Source organism: Oryzias melastigma, linkage group LG5 (genome assembly GCF_002922805.2).
Source record: "Oryzias melastigma strain HK-1 linkage group LG5, ASM292280v2, whole genome shotgun sequence".
Classification (NCBI taxonomy): Eukaryota; Metazoa; Chordata; class Actinopteri; order Beloniformes; family Adrianichthyidae; genus Oryzias; species Oryzias melastigma.
The window spans coordinates 2,597,169-2,615,631 of record NC_050516.1 but is presented as its reverse complement, the minus strand read 5'-3'; the positions used below and the strand labels follow the sequence as shown (position 1 = coordinate 2,615,631).

The 18,463-nt window shown below is 40.6% G+C and overlaps 1 protein-coding gene across 1 annotated transcript; it reads left to right on the top strand.

Moving 5' to 3' along the window:
- Nucleotides 1–7,192: 7,192 nt before the first annotated feature.
- Nucleotides 7,193–13,650, top strand: tcf19l (transcription factor 19 (SC1), like). Its single transcript, XM_024269740.2, has 5 exons — nt 7,193–7,506; nt 9,211–9,380; nt 10,586–10,979; nt 11,061–11,571; nt 11,765–13,650. Exons 1-5 carry the CDS (start codon nt 7,221–7,223, stop codon nt 12,111–12,113), a joined length of 1,710 nt encoding a protein of 569 aa, XP_024125508.1. The 5' UTR covers nt 7,193–7,220; the 3' UTR covers nt 12,114–13,650.
- Nucleotides 13,651–18,463: the final 4,813 nt, after the last annotated feature.

Here is an 18,463-nt window from a genome sequence, read left to right as displayed (position 1 = left end):
CTAAGTGATTAGTTTCCAGCAGTTTTCTTTGCGGTATTCTTCTTAGCCGACCACAATCTTCTTTCAAACAACATTAAATTCCTGTTGTACACGACGTACCAGAAGTAAAGCAATAAAAAGACAAGCTGCTGGAGGACCTCCATTGTTGCTTTTCTAGTCGTCGCACTACAATGATGCTAGCGGTCTACACCATGCATGAAAACAAACCGCTCAGAGGAAGCGAGGCTTAACTGAGTGGAAACGCTCCTAAGAATTAACTTGACCGTACCGTGCTAATCCTTACCGGACCGGACCGCTCAGTGGAAACGAGGCTTAAGGGTCATTTGGGCTGAAAAATAGACGTGAAAATGTTATGTTGTTAAGACTGTGCACCTGTAAAACAGTCTGAAGTATTACTGCACTGGAAATGTTTCGTCAAGTAGAAAAAAGCACAACATTTTTGCATGTTTTTTCATAAAGATAAATACAGAAAAGCAGGTATTATAAATACAATATAATGAGCAAAAAAAGAAAGAAAATCAGTGTAGCGTGAACTAGTTGTGTGTAAAAGAACGGACACATCCCATGAAACCGAGATGGAAAATACATTTCCACTGTTTTCAGGGAAATCTTATCTGTTCACAATGAAAGGAGGAGTTCAACTTGTAGATTTGTAAATATTAAAATATATAAAATAGTAATGACATGTCTTTCTACAATGAATGGTAGTTTGCATATTTGTAGTGAAGTAAGAAGCAATATAACTGATAGAAGCACTAAAACAACCGTTACATCCATAGAAGACTCAAACGGCACATCCAACTGTAGGTCACTCTTGATGGTCTGATCTTTTCTCTTGTAAATAAATAGATATGAGCTGCATGTGAATAGCATAAAAAAGTTGTGTTTTTTTACTGCAAGGCTTATGCAAGACTTTTGTATTGTTGAGATGCTGAACCTTTAACCGCACATCCACAGTAGGTAGAAGACTTTGCCTTCAGCTGGGAGGAGCTCTGCCCGACTCATGTGGAGTTCTGGGTTTCGGCGAGCCTCTGTGAAATCCTTTCATCAGAGTTTCCCTCAGCAGGTGGAGATGCAATCACTGCAAAGCCTGCAGTGAATTAAAAGCCAGGCCTGTGTGATGTTTGTCTGGTGACAGTAGTGCAAGCTTCTGACTGAAACGACGGTGGTGAGGCTCTTTTCCTTCTTCAACTACAACAGCGCTGAACTTTTACAAATGTATGTTTCTGAACATGAACCATTTAATCTGCGCAATTACTATTGTTTTTATGGCATTTAAGCGCCGTGCATGTTAAAGGGCCTCCTTTGAATTTCTGGAAACTCCTGCTGGAATAATAACACGGGGAGTTCAGACAATCACAGCTGATGAAGGCTTTGTGAAAGGATTTCACCCTCCGCCATCCACCCTCACTCTCATGCTTCCTGTTTCATTACACACCTGAGCTGCAATTTCCAAAGCCTTTCCGAGCAGAAGTGCTGATCTATGTGTGGGCAGATTGGCTCCTCTGTTAATATAGTCCTCCATGTAATTCCAAAGCAAACGATGAAAAGCATAAATCATAGTCTCCACTTCTACACTTCCCTAATATTTATGATTATTATAGGAAATTGGGTTTGACACAAACCTCACCATTTTCTGGCTGTGAGAGCCGTTAAGCTGAAGGATTTCCAGGTCAGATTCGGGGCGTTTGTCGCCTCCTTGATTTGTAAATGATTGTTGGAGAAGCTCTTATCCCCTTGACTTTCGGATCACTCGGTGAGCACAGTATTTAACAAAAAAAGGGATTTTTCTAAATAATGAATGAATAAATTATTCACTGTTCATCAGAATTCCTTCTCCAGGTTAATCTAGAAGATAAAGCATTTATGCTTCCGAAGTCCCATATCTGCCCTGCATCATTACTCCCAGCTTCAGGTAATGCTTTTATGCAAAAGCTGAGGGGAAATGTGTTTCTGTAATCGTTTTTAATAGAATTAATGTCTTTAAACAGAATGTTGCAGCAGACCTGTGGGATGGACAGAAAGTAAACAGCAATCAGGCAAAAATGCTCTTTTTTTCTATCCAGCTGGTCTCTGTTGTGATCTGTGGATTCTGAGATGATGCAGAAAAGCACCTTTCACAGCGAGGACTCCACGCCACTTCGAGTAGCTGAAGGTGCTTGCTGTAATGTGTTTCTGTCTCATTTAACACCGAGCAGAAAAGACAGAGCTCTTTTCTTCTGGAGGAGCTGCTTTCCTGCTGTTGAAGAATGACGACATGTTTCAAAACACAGGATCTCCAGCTGGCTTTGTTTTTCTCCTTCAGTTTGTGGTTGTATCTGATTCAAAAGCGTCTTGTAATGGATGCTCTTACTTTTGAATACAGTCTTTGTTGACCTTGAAATTGAGTATTTTCTCTTATTGGAGTTTGGAAACTGTTATATCCAGATTGTATTTGAATGCAACATTATTCTGAAAGTGTCTGAGACAAATTTAAGTGTTTTTTTTATGAAATAGTCCAAAGTTTGTGCCTGTTACAGGGTTTGAACTTACCTCGTTTTGTCACTGGATGGCGTTTGTATTCCTTCTTTTCAAAATCTGCAACTGCAAAAACTTCTGCAACTAAATACATAAAAGAGATGCACATGCACACTTTATTAGGATGGAAAATCACAGCTGAAAAATATTTGTATATTGATCTGTTAGCAATGTTCAATAAGTTACTTCAAAAGAGAAAGGATGCACGCTTCTCCAAAACCTGTCACAAAAATCAGAATAAATAAAAAAAAAAACGTATTTATTCAAATTTTGCATAAATTATAAAGTTTGTGATTTTGTAGTTGTGTTTGAGCGGTTGAACACATCTGATTCTTATAACAGTTTGTTGTTTAAAAAACGTGATCTGTTTAAAGTCAATGATTCAGTCTCCACTGTTTCTTTTTCAAATATATTTATTAGCATTCATATATAACCCTTGTTTGCTTGAAAAAAAGAAATCAGTCTTTGTTTATGCGCAGCAGTCAAGATGGGACCTCTTGGCGTCCTGCACAGACTTTTGTAAAGCTTCTCCTTTTCTGTAATGAATGAATGATTCAAATAAAAACATTTTCAACAGAGATAAATGCAGAATGTTTTTATTTTTGGTAGCATTTCCATTTCATACAGTGACACTCGTGTTTGAGCTTCAATGGAGGATTAGTGGGCTGTGAAAAACCCTCACCAAAGGAAGAAAACCAGCAGCAGTTTCTCTGAAACAGAAGACAGCAGATTACGATCAGTCAAACGCAGCTGATTGTGAAATTAAAGATTGTGGGATTTAAAGAGCTGCAGGTTTTTGCATTCTCATGCTATGAATGAACTTTCAGTTTTGTGTTTGTGAATTCCCATCACCTGTGAGGCTGTTGTCACTGGAAGACACTGAAAAAACACCTACTTGATTCTGAAGAACGTGTTGCCAGAGACAGAGCTTGTGTTAGAATTGGTCCCTAAACTTAGTTATATAACAGGTAAAACAACTACTTATGCATCAAACACTCAGCGATGTGAAAAATATACATTTCAATGATCTGTTCAAGAAGTTTTTTTTATGTTTGACAGCATCCTATAAACAGACATGGTAATATTCAATCACAGCATAATCTGAAATATTATAAAATTTCAAGTGCAAAAAAGGTTAAATAATAAAATAAAATCTTCATTTAGGCGTAAAAAGTGACATAAATTACAGTGGAGAGACTCTGAATTTAACCAAAGCTCTTTATGTCTTCTTTTCAGAACCAGAAACTGTCTGCAGAGCAGCGGACAGGTTCAAAGAACAAAACTTTAACCTTCATTTACCTGTAAATGACAAAATGATGAATCACTGAAACTGAAATTTTAACAGCTGAAACCCAATGTTCAGCTTGACTCAACCTTGAAATTAAATTGAGTTTTTTTTAGCACTTCCACAGTGGGTTTCTGCTTTTTTAAATGTCCTTTTTCTCTTCATTGCATTCAAACTTTCACATTAATTTTTTGGATGCATAATTTCTTCATGCTGAGCTTATTAGCTTGTTGTTTCCTTTGTATTAGAAGTGGGGGATGCTACAGCGTGCATGTTCAATTATTTTCCTTCTCAATAAAGATCTCTTTATTAGACATAATTCTCCAGAAATCTGTTAAATAGATCCTGATCTTGTTAATCTTTGCTCACTGCTGAAACTAACTGGTGCAAATGCAGAAAAAAGATCAACAGCAACAACCATCCCATAGTCATATTAAATTATAAATTAATTATATTAATAAAGTAAACTGTTACTTTTATGAGCAAAACCTTCTTATAACTTGGTGCAAACCAACTAGGCAGATGGGAAAATCCAGGGCTGTCAAAATTGTGGATGTGCTTCCATGATGACAGGAAGATTCACCTCAGCAGGAGAGAAGAGTTAAGAAACAGCATAAAAAATCAGATAAATTCATTAAAACACACATTTTTTTAAAGATGATGAGCATCTGCAAGACATTCATCTGCACTCTGAGGAGGGGGTTGGGGAGTCAGTAAGAGAACCTTTCAGAAAATAGATAATGAAAAAACTACAAATTCTGTAATTTGAGCTAAGAGAAATTAGCAATGTTTCTCATAGATGCACTTCAACTGAGACAGAATTAATAGCAAGAATCCAGGAAATCACATTGTTTGATCTTTAAATAATTTATAGGTATAATAGACCAGTTCCCCCTGTTTAGTTCTGGGCTGTTTCCTCTCTGCTTGTTAGATCATTTGTACTCCACCAGAGATCTTATGGAGCCAAAGGTGAAAGGCAATTGCCTGAAAAATCTTTTTTTTTTTTTTTTTTTTACATTTTCTCCATGCAGTCAATCTCTTCTCATCATACTGCTTGCTTATAGTAGAATGGTTCATCCAATTCTAGTTCAATTTTACGACCTTGTCCCTGGTGTGTTTTGACAGTTCTTTGGACTTTATAGAGAGGTTGCAGTCTGACTGGGTGTGGATAGGTGTCTTTTAAAACACATTACCAGTTTAAACAGGTGCCATTAATGCAGGTAGCAAGGGGAGTAAAAAATTACTTCTCAGAGAGGAAATAAATAAATTATTCAAAAGTTGCACAATGTCATTTCTGGGATTATTTTTCATACATTCTCTAATATTTTGCTGTTAAGTGTGACAACTTGCAGGATGGACGTCAGCCAATATCCCCAAAACCTTTCGATTATTTTCCATCAAATCAGAAATGACCTTCAAGTTTGCAAACAGTATCCCACACATATCCAAGTCAACAAAAGGTAATTCTTTGAGATGGACTTTGAGTTTGTGATTTCAACAATTTCATTAGAAATTTGAAAGTAAACTCCATATTTTTTATCCTGAGTTTTAAATAATTTTAGATACATTGGAAGCATCCTAATTTTGTGTGGACACAATAAAAATAAAGGAAATTCTGATTCTGATTCTAAACATAATAATATGAGTTGAAATCTAACTACATTGATTCATAAATGTAACTTTCATTGTTTGTTTCTCTTTTGCAAGACGGATATACTTGTGAATGTTATGCACACAATGAAGATCATCTAAATTGTGCATTATTAAAAATGTATGTTGAACAAGATCATTTTTGGTATAAAATTGCATTAAAGATGTCAAATTTCCACGCTCTGATTTCTTCAAAAAGATGATGCATAAAACTTATTTGGTAAAAAGTTAAAAATGAATAGTCAATCCAAAATAAAAGACATTCCCAATGTTTCTTATTTTACCACAAATAAATAATAATGTATAAAGACAAGTGTAGCATAAAAACCGGTATTTCTACTAAAACGGTTCTAAAAGCTTGTTTAGTTAAATCAGGGGAAACCAGTCTGTCATGAAGCTCCGACGGCCCCTCCCGCGCGGAGCAGAAGGCGCCATCTTGGCCTTCAGCCAATCGGGACAAAAACAGGAAGTTACGTCATTTGAAGCGCACGGAAGCCTCGGGAGTGGCGCGCCAAATTTCAAAGGACTTCCTCCTGGGAGGACAGAGGCGAAGAAGTGCTCCCCCGCCGGACAGCAGCGGGGATGAAATACTTTATAAAAATACTTTTAATACAAAACTTGTGAGTTTATTTCGGGAGCTGAGTCGCCAATGAAGCTGTTCGGAGTCTTTCTGGAAATTATCTTCCGTGAAATCGGCGCGTTTTGTCGTAAGTGGACGCTCTGACTATTTTGTTCTACAAGGAACTAACGTCAGCTAGCTGATCCTGCTTCCGAGCCACGAGCCCACAACTAGGAGCAGGACATCTTCCAGCCAGTATAGTCTCAGATTCACTTCGATCGATTAAAACCATCAATATTATCGATGTTTTATGAACTTTTATTGTGAAAATAAGTAGTTTTGAAAGTTAGTGCTGATTTAGGTTAGTTGCTGTGTCATTCTTTGTCTTGATCCCGTTCGCTCTCGCGAGTTGATATACTTTAAAATCTAACTTTTGCTCACAGATTAACAGTTTCTGCTTCAGTTTGAGTCACGTGAGGTCTTTATGTTGTGAAATGTGTCAAATATTTCACAAAGCTCAGGCGGATTCTGACACTAAGCGGGGCAATTAATCCCATTCTTTTGTTTTTCGTTCCCCCTCCTGTTTCTGCAGATCAGACAGCTGTTGAAGCCTGTCAGGCTTTCCACTCGTGACTTGGATGTCTGGGATTTTAATCCTTCTAACTCCCACAAACATGCAAAACAGAGCTTTCTGCATCTTTGAACACTAAAAAAAAGAAGAAGAAGAAGAAGAAAGCACCACCCAAAGGCTTCCTCTGTCACCTTTTCCCTTTAGGCTTTAGTTTAGTGCTCCAATGCACCTGCTGTCCACATCAATGCGGCTCATGCTCTGCACCCCAGGGGGGATCTGGTCTGTCTGAGTCGGGGTTCATTTCCACCTTTCACTGTCCCGTACAGTGCTCTAAATCCTCATTATTAATTCATATATGCGCATTGGGACAGCAGCTCTGCATACTAATGCAGGCACCTGTTGCTGGAAGCTGCTGCTCTTGCCTGTGACCTTTGCTTGTGTTGCTTTCACTTTATTTTTATGTGGAGGCCTGCTTTCATGTCAGCTGTCAGCTCTAACACTTTCAGTTTAGCTTCTCCTCTACACTAGAGTTGAATCTGAGGATGGATCGCCTCCTGTAACTTAGGGGGGGGCTGTCACAGCTTGAGGGTGGCCCCAGGACTGAGGTGGGGCGGGGGGCTATTAAAGGTGGCAGATAGATGAAGTCTGCAGAAATGCTGACCGGAGCGCAGCCGTGCTTCCAGCTGCTCCGGATCGGGCTGTCGACGGGCGACTCCGCCCGGGACCTGTACACGTTTAGGCCGGCGCTGAACCACTCTGTGTTCCGGCTGGGCCGGGCGGCGGAGCTGTGTGACGTCACGCTGGAGTCTGCGCTGGTGTCCCGCATCCACGCCGAGCTGCACGCCGAGAAGGAGGCGGGCGACGCTGACGGGGAGCAGCAGGAGGAGGGCTGGAGGGTGCACATCAAGGACAGGAGCAGTCATGGTGAGGAGGCACGAGTCTCACACACTAGTTATGAGGGGAGCGTTCACACCAGTCATTTTGGTAGTGAAACACGCCGCCTTAGAGGAAATCTGAGCACTTCTGAGAGAAAGGAAGCAAACCAACGGCGTTAACTAAAAGGTCTACAAATATTCTAGAAAATCTCTAAAGCAGAATCTATAGAACTGCTGGAGATCGAACCTTGAAAGTTAAAGAGTCACCATCTGCTTGTGCTGCACTTTTTTCTTTTTTTTTTCCCCCCATCAGCCTGTCAGGCGTTAATCATGTGCTGGTGGGAATTTGCAAGTGTACAAGCTGTGGCTTCCAACTGTGCATGAACATATACACTAGTTTATTATTAAAAAGTGCTAAAGTGCTACATGGTTGCTGGATTTGAGGAGAGCTGCAGTTTGTGATGTTGTCAGGTGATGCTAAATGACCTTTAATAAGACAAAAAAAGGTCATTTTAGCAGCTCCTCACCAGCAGACGATGGATTACTCAAAATAAGGCAGGAAATAAGTGACATCAATCAATCAGATTATTATTAAAACTTCAATCTTATTAAGATTTCTTATTTTTTTGGAAATTAGTAAAGTGGAAACAAATATATTAAAGTGAGAAGTTGTCAAGGATTCAGCACAAAATTGTGAAATTATTTAAAACTGTAAACCTTTGTTGTAAAAATATGAATGTAGTTAAATTGACCTAATATGTAGAAAGTTTTAAATGATTAAAATCACAAATAATATCAAAATGAAGAAAACTGATGTTTTGGAGCAAATAAAGTAGAAAAAATTATTTAAAAAGCCTGAAATGCTCCTGTGATTATATTTTTTTGTATGTTTTTTTTAAACCAAATCCTATGTTGCACCAATAAGCCAAATTGTTAAGTGAATTGTTGCATTCCTACTGCAGACCAATATGTTTATGTCAAAAGTGTGGAAGGATTTCTTGTTTTATTATAGGCTTAGTATGAACCAACTTTAGAGTTTTCTTTATTGTTTCTTGCTTGTTGCCAAATTAAAAAAAAAAAAAAGATTTTTCTGAATTTTCACTTTTTTTTGTTATTTTCTAATACACAATCTAACTGTAATAAAACCATGATCCAAAGATTGAAGTTTGCACCAAATTGTGAGCAAATTGTTTAATTCCAAGTGTTCACACTGACAATTTAGTGCAATTAGTGAGAAGATTTTTCAACTTAAGCCAACAGGTGTACAAAAACAGAAACGTGAGGATGGAAGAAAGCATTTAGGACCCGTCTGGAGAATCAGATGTGAGAGATGAAGGCGTAGAGCGGAGCGTCCCGCCGTCACTGACTGACAGACTCCACAGCTGAACTCCACTCCGACTGTCTAAACGTTCAAGTAATTTCACAGTCTGCTTCCCCCGTACGCCGCGTTTGCTCTCGGACCTACTTTGGCATTCGCGGCGCGTGCGGCGCTGCCGCCGCGGACGCTTGATTGTCTTGTTGCCTTCCAGCTCTTTTAGTTTAGTTCCGTCTCGCCGGCTGGTCGACATTTGCTGTGAATTCTGCGAGCGGTAAACATATTGATAGTCAACAAACGATCATTTCAGAGCTCCTCTTGCTTGATGGTTTGTCTGACACTTGTATATTAAAATGAGTCTGACTGTCTGGCCTCAGGTTACATTTCGCTTTCTGTGATTTATGCTGAAAATCTCTAAACTTCTTCTTATGCTTTTAGGCACGTGGGTCAACGAAGTGCGCCTCCAGTCCAGCATCCTGTGGGAGCTTTCTGATGGCGACACGTTGGTCTTTGGGGGTCATTCCTCTTCAGGAAGCCCAGAGTTCTACTTCCTCTTCCAGAAGGTCAAAGTTCGCCCGCTGGATTTTGATGCCATCACAATTCCAAAGGTAGCTACCGGATCAGAGGAGGATCTGAACGCAAGCAAACATCAGCCCAGACATCAAACATGTAAAAAAAAAAGTAGAAAATGATTCATCCAAATTTCAAAATCTCAGAATATTTTCAACTAATGTGAACTTAAATGTAGAAAATGTTTTCTTAACAAAAATAATTCCTCGGCTTTTTCATTTTTGTTTTTTTACCAAACCAAAAACAAACTATTAACATCAAGCTTGTCATTAAAAAAGTCAAATTTCTGGAATTATTGCAAAGCATTAGCAAAAATGATCATAATCTGTGTCAAAGTTTTTTATAATATTTAAAAAAGTGCATCAAATAAGTAAAATCTGCCTTTTTTTGCAGAATAGCGATGTTCTGCAGGTATATCTGTATCGGTCTATGAATTATTAATAATTGCATAAGGTGATAATATATAATTTAGTTCACAAATCTGTGGATATGTCAGATAATTTTCCCACAAAAAAGAAATTAAAAAACGTTAGTAATTAAAAAAGTTAAATTAGCAAATGTTTAATACTTAGATTTTTTTAGAACTTCAAATAATGAAGTTTAACCAGTTTTACTTTTTTCTTTAAATCTAGCAAAAATAGTTAATAATTCCTTAGACATGTTTCTTAATGTTGAATAAAATAGGATTTGCCTGTAATACCAAAGTCTGACAGAGGGGGCAGTCTTACACGTTTCTGCTCGTCTTTTCAACACCTTCCTGTCCACAGACGTCCCTCTTGTTCTGCCACTTTTGCTCAACCTTAACAAACATTTTGTCTTTTGTTGGAGCTGAAATACTCTATTTTAACATTGAAATAATGTAAAAACTGAAAGTTCAGCTCTACTTCTGAAAGTTTTTTTTATTTTTTTTGTAAAGTAGTTTGGATTAAAGCCTCCCTTTCATCACAGCACAGGCTTTCTTCTCTTCTTCACACAGCTTCAGTGCGTCAGCAAATTCATCTTTTTTGATAAAAGCAGATAAAAATCAACAGATTTCTTGTTTATATGTTTGATTTAAAACTCAGGTTTATATGGAAAATGTGGTTTCCTTGTTAAAACATTCTGATGCACAAAATATAGCCAAACACTAAACATATTAATGATGATTCTAAGTGTTTTCTTCATTTTCCAGCAAAAAAAAATTAAAGTCATTCACTTTTTTCTGTCCTTTTTTATTATAATTCTTGTATTTCTTGTTTTTCAGGCGGGAATGTTCTCCTCCGACTTGCAGAACCGGATTAGAACCAACTTGGACCGAAAAGTGACGACAAACCTGGACCTGTCCAAGCTGTCCATCAACCGCGCCACCGTCATCCTCAACTCCATCGGCAGCCTGAGTAAGATGAAGGGCAGCGCCTGGACCTTCAAGAGGAGCCACAGCCACGAGGGGACCATCTCTGACCCCGGATGCTCCTCCCCTCCTCCTCCCTCTGTGGGCTTCGCCTCCCTGTTGCCTCCCTCCACGCCCCCGGCCCTCTCCACCGCCGCCCCAGTGCCCACGGCAAAGCCTGTGCCGGCGGCGTCCAGGAGCAGGAGGAAGTCTGCGCACACTGTCCTCCTGGAGGACGACAGCTCGGATGAGCCCAGGGGTCGAGGAGGTAACGGTCAAAAACTTTATCTGTAGTTTTGACATCATGTCTGATATTTTTATTAAATCAGAGATTTTCTTTTTTTGTCAGCTTTGACAAGAATCGTGGATGAAACGGCGAGAGCGCGGCCGAAGAAGAGGCGGCGGCTCTACAAGTCTGAGTCGGAGGGGTTCAGCTCCCCGGCCCCTCCCCCTCTGCAGGCCACGAGCCACAACGCCATCCGGAGGCCGCTGGAGACGAAGCCCTTCCCCGTGGGCATCAGGACCATCGGCAGCTTCCACGGCGCCGTGACCAACAGCCACCTCAACCAGCCGCTCCTCCAGACCTCCATCAGCAGCCTGGCTGTCCACAAGCAGGAGGTGCAGGGCTCGCAGCGCGTCAGGATGATGGTGCGCGGCAACATCAGCACCTTCCGCCAGCGCAAACCCGCCCACTGCTCGCCGGCGGCACAGAGAGGGCGGCGCCGGGCCAACAGCGCGCCGGTCTTCTCCCCTCTGGTGGTGGGCGGGGAAAACTACAGCCTGGCCCCGCCCTCTGTGAGGATGCGGACAGAGGAGAGAGGAGGCAGGATGCAGCTCAACCGGTTTCATCATCCGACAAGGTGAGATGATTCTAAAAACAACATGACAGATGTTGCTATGAGGTGGCGTCTCACCTCCTGTCTCAGGTTAGAAGCTCCTCCCCCCTGTGGCGTTCTGTTCTGCTGGTGGGTGTGATCTCACAGAGAACGTGAACAGACGGCGGCTTTAATTAAAGCAGCTATTTTTGTTAACCTGCTCTTCCTGTCTTTTCAGTAAACGACGAGGCCGACCCAGGAAACATCCCCTCCCTCCTCGCCCCTTCCCGCCCTCCCCGTCTTCCTCCTCCTCTTCCTCCTCCACCTCCTCGGCTTCTTCCTCCTCTGGCTCCTCGTCCGGCTCTTCTTCCTCTGACGACGAGGATGAGGAGGAAGAGGAGGAGGGCGCGGTGGGCGGGGCGGTGGAGCCGTGTGCGGCGCCGCGGTGCCGGCTCCCCCAGCAGGACACGGTTCAGTGGATCCAGTGCGACGTGTGCGACGCCTGGTACCACCTAGACTGCCTGCACGTGGACCGCAAGAAGCTCCTGAAGGACCCCAACGCCGACTTCCACTGCGGCTGCCGCTGACGCCACACAGAGATCCTTTAAACCTGAAAGCTGTCGCGGTGAACCTCTCAGACATGAATTTCCTTTAGTCTTAATAATAGAAATGTGGTCACTAAAGACGGAAACGATTCGGAGGAGGCTGGATTTCATCAGGCTTTCACTGGTGGAAATCTTTCATCTGTGGCTGCCAGAGATGGAGCTGCATTCAAGTGAACTAATGACAGCTCTGTGGACGAGAGGATCCGCTCTTCTCAGAGGTTTCCCTTCGCTGCGTTCGGCCAGCCGTCCTCCAGTCGGTTCTTCCTCTGCAAGAATCCGACTCTCTGAGTGGGATCAGAAGCTTTAAAGTAATCAAATGTTTAATAAGTGCGTCATCTTGAGACGTTTGTTCTTATTATTGTGTGGCAGCAGCTGGTGGTGAAGGCCCCAAATGGCCAGAATCAGACCCCCTGACCCATACGGGTGTTGCTCATGAATGTACCCTTTTACTTTAAACTACCCTGAAGAAGCTTGTCGACTCACACAAATATAGTTTGCTCTTATTACCTGTGGCAGAACTGCAGGTTGTTTTAAAACACCTAAACTAAATCAATTTTATGTTTTAATTCTTTACCAACTGTTCAAAAGACTTAATGATTCATTCTGAGTTCACTTCAGTTTCATCCTCTTTTGTATTGGTGTTCTGACTTCTAACTTTTCAAACTCCCCATTTTCCTTTTTTTAAAATCTAAACTATACATACAAATATTTTGTTTGCATTGAGTTGCTGTCCCACCAAACCACTCATGTGCATTACACCACCAGGACCTCAAACCATCCCAACACGTCTTCAGACGGTTTGGTTGATCTTAGTGTGGACTTCCTAGTTGTAAATGAAAACAAAAATGATCTTTAAATAAGTTTTGTTCAGATTTTTGTGAATGTTTTTTGTTGCGTAATAACATTTAGTCTAAATGTGAGCATCGTATGTTCCGTGTCTGGTTGAATTTTGAAACTCGTTGGCGCTCCCGAGTGTTTCAAAATGAGAAAGGTGTGACGTTCGAGTCCATTTATAATCAAAAGAGTTTAGATCTGCACACACGATTCACCCCTTTATATAGATATGATAAACTGTCATTCCGTTTGGTGCATATAAATGTAATTGAGCACCAATAGCCAAAATATTACAAGCAAAACAAAACATATTTTAAAATTTTGTAAACTTCTTCAAAGATATATTAGGAAAAAATGCTGAAAAGTTTGTTTAAATTCATCAGCTATTCAACAATCATTGGGAGAATGATTTGCTCAAAAAGCTTTAGTAAAATCTAGTTTCTTTGCAGCGTTTTACTCACTAAAGCTTCTAAGTGCAGGAAAAATTGAGACGCATGCTTCCAAATTAGCTGCACAACACTTCATAAATGTTTAATAATGATAAAACTCCCTGCTTTTTTCCCACTAAAAGCATCTGATGAATAACTTCTTGTTTGGTCTTTACAGATTAAATGGAGTCTTTTTGGCAGCAGGCTGTCATCGCTGCAGCTCTTTATGTGAGGTTTGAATCTACAGTAAAAAAAAACCCACACAATGCTCCACTTGTGAGGTGAAAGCACGGAGTTAATCAAAAGAGTTGTTTTGTAAATGGGCACGTGTTTCATAAATCAGTTTCTGCCAGCGCTTTGATTTGCAGCTTCACAGCACTCCGCTTTTACACCGCTTTAATTATCAGAAACACAGTCTGACTGTTGCTTTTCTGGGTTTGTACAGAATTGAAACGCTCGTCATGATTCTCTGATTTTTTTGCCCCGAGCATCAAAGTTATCAGAAGAAAAAATAAAGAATATTCAGAAAATAAATCTTTGCATTATCTGTCTGCATTATCTTCACACAGCTGTCCTTTTTTCTTCTTCCTCCGAGACGCTTTGATCAAAAGGACATTTGAGTTGTGGATTTTTTTTTAAGCATCCGGCTCCAGCCAGGATTGATGAAACATTCAGATAGATGTTTTCTCCGGTCTTTTGTGTTTAATAGAAATGATCCCTGCGAGCAGAGCTGTGATGAATCTGCTTGTATTCCGTCTCTTTGAAATGGGCATGGAGGAGAAGGATTCAGGAAGCAAAAGACGGCATTTGAAGCTCATTATCTGTGGCTTTTACTTCATACTGACTCCTCTTATCTGGCTTCTCCATGCATGAAGACTCTTCTTCAGCCTGAGCTGAACATAATGACCACAGGCGCAGATCAGGGAGCACCATCACCTCTCAACCAGGAGGTCCACCTTTGAAAAAAAATAAAAATTTAGTTGAATCCTGGTAATTCTGCAGCTCAGTGTCTTTGGAGTTTGGAGAGATAATTAACAAAAATCATTTAAATAAAGAAAAAAAACAGATTTGTAATATTGCATTTCCCAAAGTGGAGGAATTTAAGAATTTGGAGAAAAAATGTTAAGGAGCAACATTTGGAAATAAGACATATATATTTTTAAATAATGTACACGTTACATATTTGGTTTTTTAATGTATCAGTTGCAAATTTTATACAACTCAGCCCCAAAAAATAAACCTAGAAAAAGGAAACAGGCTGATTTCTTGGAAATCTCTCTGAAACAGAAAAGCTCAGAGTTACAGACTGTGCTGGCCCTGCAGGTACAAGCCTGCCCACACTGTGTCACAGTCCACTTAGAGCCCTGAAATGCAGCGTGACACCAGGCAGGAGTCATTTGAAACTGGTTTTATGGCTCTGAGATCAGCGGGGTTCCAAATCCAACAGAACACCTCCGGGACAAAAGGCTGAACCTTCCTCTGAAAGATGAGCAGAACACAAGAGCAAAGTCTTAACAGGTGATACAGTGAATCGTGTTGACAAAGAGACCATCAAAGTGTCCCTGCTCCATGTTTTTATGTCTAATCTACCGTCGGAAATAGGATTTCATAGTTGTTGTAACAATCTTATCACCGTGCGCAGCTTTACAGCTAAAAAGAACCGTGTTCTGTTGCTCAGAATATAATACAAAGATACATTTTGGAAAAGTTTGACTGAAAGTGTTATAGATATCATGTTTTATCTGAAACTCAAAGTAAATATTAAGACTGTGCCACTTGTCATGCTGTACATTTGTAGCTTCCACCTCCCAGAAGGCCTGTATATATATATGTATATATATATACAGTGTATGGGAAGATTATGAAGCAGTAATGCCCGCTGCCTTGACCTGCAGAGTTGGAGGGAGACAATAGCAATTGTCTGAACTGTTTCCATAGCAACATTCCTTTCTGTCACATTTTGCTCCAGTTTGGGGGACTGAGAGAAACCAGCCGCCGCTCGATCCGGTAACACCGGGTGACGACGCCTTCTGCTGATGGTGCACGTACTGATGGAGAAACAAGGTGCAGAGCTGATGGAGCTGGAGAAGTGTGTGTGTTACAGAGTGTGTGCTCATAGTGATGTTGGTTAGTCCCTTTCATCTTTATGCTGGAGGCAAAAAGAGAGGTCGCAGCCAGACAAAAGCTGTTGCATCTACGAGCAACAGCTCTTTGGCCTCTTCCTTACCCAGTCACACACACAAATAATCATTTTTTTTTGTGAGTGTTTTGAGAACACCCAGTAACAAGCCGGCACTTCCAGTAAAGTGCTGCATGTCTCCGCTGATGTGATGTTCTAGCTAGAAAAAAAAAAGTCTCTTTCTGCAACCTCACTTCAGCCTGACAGGCTGCAAACACTCACGTCTATTTTATGGATAATTAATTTGAAGCTGCCAGAGAACATTTTTAGAGTTTTTCAGATTTATTTTTTTCCTTCTGTTAAAATGAAGTGTTTAAAACCCTTTTCAGAAGGACTTTAACTGACATGAAAAAGTGAAATAGGAGCAGAAAGTTGGGAAATTATTGGTATTTTATTAAATGTACCTGTCCACTGCAGCTCGTCAAGAGAATATTTATTTCATATTTCAATGAGAAAAAGGAATCTAAAGAATTTTATCATTTCTTAACAAAATGCGAAAAAAATATTCCACAATGTTCTTACTGCAATTTTTGAAGCTCCAGTGATTAAAAAATATTTTTTATTTTCTATTAAGACTTTAACTTTGTATATTTGGAAACGAAATATAGAGTAGAGCATCAAGATAAGCATTTTTTTGAAAGTCAGAAGGAACTTAGTCTTCTTGGTGGAGTTGTTGTTTGCTGGCTGTCCAGCAGGGGGCAGTGCTGAAGCGGCGCAGGCCTGCAGACGCTCATGGAGGTCAGTCAGCAGGCAAGCAGAGGATGAACGGTCAGAATCAAAAGGAGCCACTCCCTAAGCAATCCGCCCACAGTGGAAATGATGCTTCTCTTTATTCCTGTGGATCATGAGTGAGAGTGGAGCCTGGAGTGGGGGGCGTGTTGATGCTGAGGGAGGGGGGGTTCAGACTCCAAAGCAGCCCCGGTCTGTGCATGTTTTCATCTCATGTCTCCTCCTCTGCTGTTGACTACACAGCTAAGTGCTGCTGATTCCAGGGTTTGTGTGTTTGTGTCTCTGCTCAGTCCCGCTTCTCGAGCACACAGGGATTGTCGTGATAAAGTGAGTTGTGCGACTGCACGCCTGTTTCAGGTTGAGCTCTAATTGGATCTCGGGAGCAGATGTCGATTTGTCCCAATGGTTCCTCACTTTCCCATTTAGCTGCTCACCTTTTCATTCTTTTGTTTGCTGAGGTCTGTTTTTGTCACCAGCTCTCCTCCTCTTCCTGCTCCTCGTCCACTCGTTTCACCTCTTCTCTGCTCTTCCCATGAGATTCTTTATTTTTTTCTATTTCGTCTTTGATTTCTGTCCTTTCTTTATTCCTTATCTCACTCTTTTACACCCTTATTTCCATATTTTCTCTTCCTTGTTCCTTTTCTTTTTATTCTCTTTTTCCATCTTTTCCTTTTTCTTAATTTGATTTCCACCCGATTCTGTCTCATTCCCCTAATTTTCCCTCCCTTCTTTTCACCTCTCCAAAGTTTCCCCACGCGTCTTTTGTTATTTTTGTTCCCCATTTATTTAAATTCTGCCTCCCACTTTCCTTCATTCTAAACTAAATTAATGAAATTTTCCTTTCTTTCTTTGCCCTCTTTACACGCCTCCTCCCACGCCCCATCCATCTCTCGCTCCTCCAGTTCAGAGAAAACTAGATTCCATCTTATTGGTTTATTCCCACCTGTCCCCAGTTTGACCTTTGCCTGTCACACACTCACAAACACACACTTTTGTCAACTTTACCCACATTTGTGGGTAAAGGTGTGCACCCTAGATACAATTTCACATCCTAGAACACCCAACTATTGTACTACACACAGCCCCCCCTCGTACTCTTATCTTCCCACATTCACGCTCATGCTCCACTTCATTCAACTCCATTGTTTCACTTCACTAATCAGCCTCAATTGGCTCCGGCCACAAGAACACACATCCTCTTTAAACTGTTTAATAACGCCATTAATCATCACATTGGGAGCTTTGCCACAGCCACCAGAGCGGCCTCAGAATGAGTTAAGGGGGTCTCAACTAATGCAGTTCACCCAAAAGTTCCCATTGATTTGATGCTTTGTTTGGTCCTACATGATGTAATGCATTAAGTTGAAATAGAACTTCACAATTAATGTAGATGAGTTTCCTACAGAGCAACAAGCGGTAAAAAAAAACTACTTTTCACTCATTTTACTGTAGGAAAGTTTTAAAAGCCTGCAGTGAGAGATATCACGCTTCAGCATCTTAAAGATAAAATACAGCTTTGGTTATTAAGAGCCTATTAAAAGCTAAAGGGAGGAATATTAAATGTTCCAGGTTCAATAGTGAGCCATTAAAGAGAAATATGATCTCATCAGAATGCAGCCTTTCTGGATCAGCTGCAGGCTTTGAAGAAAACCTTCAGCCTCATTATCCTCAGCCCGAGACAGGATGCTAATAATGCAGCAGTATTTACACATTTATCTTTATGTGTTTAATATCTGAAAAGAGCCTAATGTATAGCTTTGAAACTTTAAAGTTGCTCAACAGAAACTAGTTAAGCATGTATATCCAAATATATTATAAATAAGTTCTAAATTAATCGAACAATTGATTGTATAGGAGAACTGGACAGAGTGACTCCTCCCCCTTCGAGTTCCAGTTGAAAGTATTGTTGGTTCCAAGAAGCCAAAATCTCATAGACCTCTATAGAGAAATGAACAGCTGCTACTCAGTCATAATAATTCTTATTCTACAACCTGTTTTTAAAATGTTTTTGCAAATCCTATTTTTTTTTCATATTTTTGGGGTTATTTTATGGGGTTGCCATAGAAACAGGGACTCAGACCAATCCCTGCTTACTGACGTCATCTGGCTCCAACATGAAAACGTCTGTATTGTAAAAATTTCAGTGGGTTGCCCTCGGGGGC

Bases quoted from the DNA above. Each gene is read 5' to 3' on its own strand.
- tcf19l (XM_024269740.2), top strand. From the start codon at position 7,221: ATGAAGTCTGCAGAAATGCTGACCGGAGCGCAGCCGTGCTTCCAGCTG. The intron at 9,381-10,585 runs GTAGCTACCGGA...CTTGTTTTTCAG, and splicing joins ATGCCATCACAATTCCAAAG to GCGGGAATGTTCTCCTCCGA. The intron at 10,980-11,060 runs GTAACGGTCAAA...TTTTTTTGTCAG, and splicing joins TGAGCCCAGGGGTCGAGGAG to CTTTGACAAGAATCGTGGAT.